Source organism: Scardinius erythrophthalmus (genome assembly GCF_964197995.2).
Source record: "Scardinius erythrophthalmus genome assembly, chromosome: 4".
NCBI lineage: Eukaryota > Metazoa > Chordata > Actinopteri > Cypriniformes > Leuciscidae > Scardinius > Scardinius erythrophthalmus.
The window spans coordinates 21,242,607-21,250,571 of NC_138224.1; the positions used below are offsets into that span (position 1 = coordinate 21,242,607).

General features: G+C 36.9%; 1 protein-coding gene across 3 annotated transcripts in view; it reads left to right on the plus strand.

Moving 5' to 3' along the window:
- tbc1d22a (TBC1 domain family, member 22a) overlaps positions 1 to 7,426 on the plus strand; it is a 170,672-nt gene extending 163,246 nt beyond the window's left edge. For 2 of the 3 annotated variants that reach the window (XM_081363944.1, XM_081363946.1), the window contains one exon: positions 5,890 to 7,425. In XM_081363944.1, coding sequence (XP_081220070.1) covers positions 5,890 to 6,018 — 129 coding nt within the window. In that variant the 3' untranslated portion in view covers positions 6,019 to 7,425. Of the gene's footprint in view, positions 1 to 5,889 lie in introns of all 3 variants that reach the window. The other variant, XM_081363945.1, reaches the window with a different exon arrangement.
- Positions 7,427 to 7,965: the final 539 nt, after the last annotated feature.

The window sequence follows — 7,965 nt, forward strand, 5'->3', positions numbered from 1 at the left end:
CACGTTCATTTCTAGATCAGTTAGTTTCTGATTAATGCAGCGAAGTTTGCATGGAAGATTGTTTCTGTCCCCCCATTGTCTCTCTCTTACACATGCAGCCACATACCTTTTGGTCGTAAACCCCCCTGTGTTTCCTGTAACAAGACACCATCCTGCCAGTGTGTTAGCATCATTTGGGATGTTAAGTTTTGGTGAAAGTTTCACAGTGAGTTTGCTGGATTATTCATCAAATAAATGAATTGTGTGTGTCCGATTGGTCCAGACGCTACATCCATCAAAACATCAAAATGACTGCTGTGTTCCTTATTACACCCAAGAACAGAACACCACAATCGCTTAGATGCCATATTCTTCTCCAGCATATCAATGCACTATGATGACAGACAGCTCGCTCACGAGCGAGGGCGGGTCTGTGTTGAAATGCTGTTGTCAATCACAATCGTGGGAGGGGCGTCGATTTTGTGACGTCACAAAATCGAACTGCTTGATTTCAGAGAGGGTCAATTTTTATCATTTTATGATGGTTGTGTACAGGCACTGCCAACACACATTTCAGTACAATCAACTTGTAAAAGTGCATGTACCATTATATGACCCCTTTAAGATAAATGCTGCTTTTGATGAAAATCATCCTTTAAAGGGATAGTTCTCCCAAAAATGTAAATTAGCCCATGATTTACTCACCCTCACGTTATCCTAGCTGTATATGACATTCTTCTTTCAGACGAATACAATCTGAGTTATATTAAAACATGTCCTGGCTCTTCCAAGCTTTATAATGGCAGTGAATGGCTGTTTCTATTTTGAAATCCATAGAAGTGCATCAATCCATCATAAAAGTGCATCTATCCATGATAAAAGTGCTTCACATGGCTCCGGGTGGTTAATAAAGGCCTTCTGAAGTGAAGTGATGCGCTTGTATAAGAAAAATATTCATATTTAACACGTTACAAAGTAAAATTCCAGCTTCCAGCCAAACGGCCATACGCAGTCTACTTACGCCTAAAGCGCAACTTACGCAACTTGTGGCATAGCGTAGTATGTCGCATCACTAGCATAAGTTGCACTTAGACTTAAGTGGAATCCGTATGTTCATTTGCCCACCCCACTACCACCATTTATAAAGCTTGGAAGAGGCAGCGCATTTTTTAATATAACTCCGATTGTATTTGTCTGAAAGAAGAATGTCATATACACCTAGGATGACTTGAGGGTGAGTAAATCATGGGCTAATTTTCAGTTTTGGGTGAACTATCCTTCTAAGTCAAAGCCATTATCTTTCTTAACTTGCGTTTTTTTGTTTTTCAGCCAATTTAACTGGGCTTTTAGCCATGTTTTGTGCGTAATTAGGCCAACCTTTGAAACTAGCATCACTGTACACCATAAGTTTGTCGCTTTTGGTGTTGTACTGTATTTATTATTGATGTCCAGTTCCACAGTGTGACTTGATTAAAGTCTGTTCCAGTTTATTGCTGTCAAACTGCAATGTAATATATGCATATTATACAACTTGGTAATGGTGTCATAGGCGGTGTTGGCATTAGTTTTGCATTGGAAGATCTTGGCTAGTAATGGAACCTGGAGAATTACTGGGATCTGCCATTATCGCTGAGCCCCGGAGCAAGGCACTTTAACCCCAGGGTACTCCAGAGGGACTGTTCCTATTGGAAATGCAATATATGTCCCTTTAGATGAGGCTGAATCTGCTGCATGTCTAACTAACTAACCGTCAGTTTATTTCTAAATAAATATTATTTTCCATTTTAGGGGATTCTCAAAATGCTATGCGGATAGTTTTGCCATGTGACAGCACCATGCCAGATTTCTTAATGTATGTGGCAACCATTTTGACAGTATAGATTTTATGAACACCTTTAACACATCTAAAAACATCTGCAGGTAAAACTTCTCTTAAAGTCAATATGAATTCCAAAATCTGGTCTTATGCATGATTCATCATTCCACAGAAATGGTAACTCACTAGTTATCAAATTTGGCAGGCTCTCAGTAAACATGCTATTTTATTTGTACTAACAATGTGCAAGCCAAATAGAAATAATGTTGGGTTCTGCAATAATTTGGATATATTTTCAGCTGCTATTCTTTCTTTCTTTCTTTCTTTCTTTCTTTCTTTCTTTCTTTCTTTCTTTCTTTCTTTCTTTCTTTCTTTCTTTCTTTCTTTCTTTCTTTCAGACCAACACCATGCCTTAAAAAAATCTATTTATTGGTCATGTATGATTGTCAGTATATTGTGCATCCCTACATTTAGTATTTTAACTTGTATGCCGTGTTGCATTCGGAAATGTATTACAACATCGGGGAAAAAAAGGGCTGTGAATGTCATTTCATATTGAATGTAATAATGGCCATTGGCAACGTTGTTACTATGTCCTATAACTAATAGTTTGCCATCTTTCTACATGCTCCAGAGAAAAAGTCCCTAAATGCAACAGAAATTATCAGTCTTGCATCAGTTATCTTAGCTGGATGTGTAGATCATTAGATACTTCATTTATATCCAATTATTCGGCTTGGCTCATTACAAGTAATTAGTGTCCTAATCTAGTTATTTGTCGAAAACTAGGCTGTTGATTAGGAGATTTGGCTTTCGCACAGATGGTTTTGTTTTAAGTATAGTTGACAACTGTTTTGCACACACATCAGTGATTTAGTGAGGTATGCACGGTATATATATTTCTTTTTTCAATCTTCAGATGACATCTGAAGACAGGTCTGTTTCTCAAAAATACATTTGCTTAAGTGTTCAGATACTCAACAGTTGTGGAAAGGATAGCTTACTCTTTAAAACACCTACACAATCTTATAATGATCTTCAGGGATATTATTCACCCTCAAAGTTTTACATACTCTCACTCTTCTTCAATAAACAGTCTACTTGAATTCAAGGAGAACATGGGTAGCCTACTTCACAAAAATGATTGGAGACAAATCCTTGCCTATGAAGGGTCTGTTGACATTTAACAAAAGATTTAATTTGCCTTTACCTGTTGGAGTGCAATATATACTGCATTGTGGAGGTTTGTGTAAGGAAATGTTCAGACTGTTCAACTCCAAATCTTTTCAGTTGATTTAATTACTTTCTTGCGTGTGGAGAACATTACTGGGCTATCAGTCATTCCCTGTAGCATTACTTTTGGAATCACATTTTTGGCACATCATAACTTCTTACCTTGAGATAACAATCCTCAGAATGTCAGTTAAACATGTTAATGTTCAATTAATTATGAAAAGTAATGTGATAATCATAATTGATTTAGTTCTTCCTTCTGATCTGTACATAAACTCTAGAATTAGGATAATACCAAAAAGAATTAAAGTTTAAGGGACTGGAAATGCACTTACAATATCCCATGCTTCTTATAGTATGCAATTAGTATACATACTCCAGAGAGGAAGTCCCTAAATGCAGTGGAAATGAACAGTGCCCAATCAATCATGGTGGTTGCCTATGTGGATCCTTTATATCACTAATTTATTTCCAATTATGTGACTTGGCTCATTACTAGGCAATTACTATCCTAATATAGTTATTTGTTGAGAGAAAACATCAGACTGAGATGACTATGTTGATTAGAACCTGATTTGACTATTACATGGATGATTTCATTTTAAATATAGTTGACGGGTATAATTATTGATATCGGTATCAGTATTTAATCATACTGTGCTCAGGTACTTGTTAAAATAATCAGATACCAAAAAAAATAAAAATAAATATTGCCTTTGTAGAACTGTTATTGCACAAATAGAACAGTTCCAAAAATGCAAGTATCGGCTAATACCATAAATAATGTGTTGGTACCTATACTCACAACGGTTTTAATACTCATATTGAATACTAAAGCATCAGAGCATCAAGCATCTACTTTATACCATAAAAATATCATAAAAAATATTTTCTCTTTTGTCTTTTGGTGTTGTTCCTCAACTCGCAACATTTAATAAAATGTCCCAATCAAGGGCCTGTGAAATTGAAAAGGGAATTCCACGTAAATCTTTACTTACATAGTCTTTGAATCATACATACAAGGGATGAATGGAAGCCTAATGAACACTTTTGTAATACAAACAATATTTGTATTACTCTGCCTTTTTAATCTTAGTCTAATTGTCTATGCTCAAGACAGAACCAAAGAAGACTGTTTAGTTTAATTTCTCACCTAATGCCCCATGCGACAACACTGAGAATGCGACACTCATTTGCATTGGCTTACAACTTGCGTTCTGTCATGTTACGGTATGCAATGACTTGGGAAATCAAGCTAGTGTAGCCAAACGAATTAGTCTTGACACACTCAAGCTTTTTCACAGATGTATTTGAGCCTTAAAGTGTTACGCTTTGAATTCTTGGAACCGTTGTGTCTGATCAGATCAGTCTGCAGCTCTTATGTGCAGTAAACACTCCATTTGCTTTCTTTACACTCATCCCAAAATTGGAGAGAATGGTGGATTTAAGTACATTTAGTTGAGATTCTCGGTAGTTCTTGAATGAATAATCAAATGAGTTTTTGGTTTATTAACTGGCAAATGTCTGAGGCACTTTGACATTCCCGTTATTACAAGATACATTATTGCTTTTTTCCCTGCATCCTTCTCTTCTACTACTCACCTCCATCCATCCCCCTTATACCCCTCTGTGATGGAGTATTAAGCGTTCTCATTCTCCTTCATCAGGGCCAGCAGGATAGGTGAATTAGGCTGGGAGATTGAGGCTCTAAGCCGCTGTAATGCAGTCATTGACTCTGAGGCCTGCTGGAGCTGCCTGACGCCGCCTTGAGTGAATTAGACTTGGCCTTCTATACCTAAGAGAAATGGGCTTCCACTGGAAAGGTCCTGACCGCACCGAGCGAGAAGAGAAACACACAGCTTGACTGGCAGCTCGGTCTCTTCACCCTACACTTAAGATTGAGCAGCCAAAGAATCTGTGATTGAAAGTTATAATAATTTAAAGAAGTACAGTGGTGCTTTGTGATAGCATGGCTTGACCCCGCTGAAGAAAAATATATAAACAACTCTGTGCTGCAATGCCTGCCCTTGTCTGCTAAACGCTAAGGAAAACTCCTTCCAGCAAAGTTAAGAAGTGGTTTGCCAATGTAACACTTCCTCACGGGATGTATGTGCATTTGGATGCTCAAATGTCTTCCGGCATCCGACTAGCCGATTGTTGTAAGCAAATTTATCACTGGGCATTGGCAAGTTGCTGTACTGGTTCATTGTCACCACATCACATAGCTGCTAATTTGCATAGAGAAATATTTTGCTTCTTTTTTGGCACAATTACATTTCACATAAGTCCTTAAGAAATGTGTTTAAATGCTTTATGTGACCTTAAACGCTCATATATTGCTGAGAAAAGCTGATAAAAAGGATTCTAAAGTAGGGGTGGGCAACTCTGGCCCTGTAGGCCCACTGTCCTGCAGAGTTTAGCTCCAGCCCTAATCAATCACACCTGTAGTGTAATTTTCTAGCAATCCTCGAGACCTTGGTTAGCTGATTATGCTGAATTTAATCAGGGTTGGAGCTAAATTTTGTAGGACAGTGGACCTCAAGGGATAAAGTGTCCCACACATGTTGTAAAGCATACTTATATTACCAAGAAACATGTCTGAAGGGTGGGCATGATTTGAATGTGTCCAAATATAATGAAGAAACATGTATGATTGGTGTATATGACCGCAAAGTGTCCATATATGACTAAGAAATATACCGGCTCAGTGGTTGTGACTGAGCCTAGTATTAAGTCTTCCTTAACACCAAAAATTTGTTTAGTTGTTCAGACTACCCATCCCCTGGTTGATATGAAAGTGTATATGGCTGCTGTGTATGTGCATGCAATCATCTTAAACAAAATCTCTTTATCCTCCACAGGGTCTAATGATTCTGCTCCAGAATCTACCTACGATGCACTGGGGAAATGAGGAAGTTAGCGTTCTCCTAGCTGAAGCTTACCGACTGAAGTTTGCCTTTGCCGACGCCCCTAACCATTACAAAAGATGAGGCTTCGCCCAGCACAGTCACTGAATATGACGACCCCTACTGACCTCGGAGGCGCCACTGTCTGTGTGATGATACTGAAGTGAAACGGTGAATTTTTTTATGGGGGTGGGAATGTGTACAGTGGACTTCAACTGTTCCTGGAATTTTTCCACACTTCTACTAATATAAGCACTCCGAATGCCATGAGTCAACCGGATGTCAAAATCATGCGATCTTCAAATACACTAATTTAATCTTTGTTTCTTAATTTTTTTCTTCTTGAATTTAATCACAACCAATTCCAAGATTTAGTTTTTTTCACACACTGAATCTGCAGAAAAGTTCATTTAGACGGCATGATTCCGCAATACTAGAATGGAACAGTAGGACGGATGCTGGCCCAATTGATCCATGGCAATAATCAGACACTGAGAAAACATGGTTTATAAACATTCGCAGTAAGATCGTTTGGTTTAAACAGCGCCTACAAACTCTTATTTTAACCATGGTCTACCTCAGGAAGTGGCAAGAATATGTAGGGTGATCATTTTGTCTTTATGTTAGAACAGTGCCCATGAGGCATTGGAATGGAGTCAATGAAATTTGCCTTATTTTGGCTGATTGAGTTTTGCAAGGCACAGGTTCAGTCAACAAGGGCAGCTGGAGACGAAAACTGAAGTACTGATTCAATTTCTGTTGCTCATGGCACTGTCATTTTCACATCCCATTTTGACATAGATATAATAATCTGTACTGACTGTACAAGGCTGTCATTAATAGATGTGTTTGGGGATATCAGCTTCTGACTCTTTGACATTTTGTCAGTATTTGAACAGTGCGCTGCTTCAATCATGTCATCAGGCTTTTAAATTTGTGTGCCAGTTCTTACAACTAAATAGAAGTGAAACTGCACTTGATAAGTATATTTTCATTCTTTTTGTACAAGATATATTCTATAAATCAGCTTTTTTTAATTATTTCTTCTTTTTTTATATACTGTTTACATGAGCCTGTTAAGTTGTGCCTAACTCTAGAGATTGACGACATCACAGATATTTATTTTACATTCATGATCATTTAGGATGTGGCAAAGCAGAATATTTGCCTTTACAACATTCACTTCTCCATAAACAGTGAATCAGCAGCTCTACTTGGTATCTTTTGGATGTTTGATGGGCCATAGAATTGAAAGAGTTTACTGTAACTGACATTCAGTGCCTGGACAACATGGAGTTCAAACTACGTGTGGTTGCTGGGAGATTTTCTGGATACCAAGCTTCTTGACTTCTTGAACCTACAGAAATGTCAATGGATTTTAAGAGAGGTGTGAATGAAATGATCTTGAATTAAATAGCTTTGTACAGAATTATCATGTTTTTCAAAGATATGTAAATAGAAAAAAAAATGTGTAAATAAAAACTATATATATAAATATATATGATTATCATTTGTTGCGTTTTTTATTTATTTTTGGTTTGTTTAACATTGTTGTGTGGTTTTTTTTCGCGGTCATTTAGTACTGTTTTTAGATTTACAGTAGGCTAATATTTTCCCAGAATGCATTGAAAATCTTCAGTAACATACTGTAAGCAGCTTATACAGTAGGAAACTTGTAATAATGCTGTGAAAATGAAAAAAATCTACACTAACATACTGTAAACAGCTTATACAGTAGGAAACTGTTAAGAATACAGTAATAATGCTGTGAAAATGAAAAAATGTACAGTAACATACTGTAAACAGCTTATACAGTAGGAAACTGTTAAGAATACAATAATAATGCTGTGAAAATGAAAAAAAATCTACAGTAACATACTGTAAACAGCTTATACAGTAGCAAATTGTTGAGTACAGTAATAATGCTTTGAAAATTAAAAAATCTACAGTAGCAATTGTTGAGAATACAGTAATATTACTGTGAAAACAACAGAAATCATTTACAGTGTGACTAATAATGTAAATTGGAAT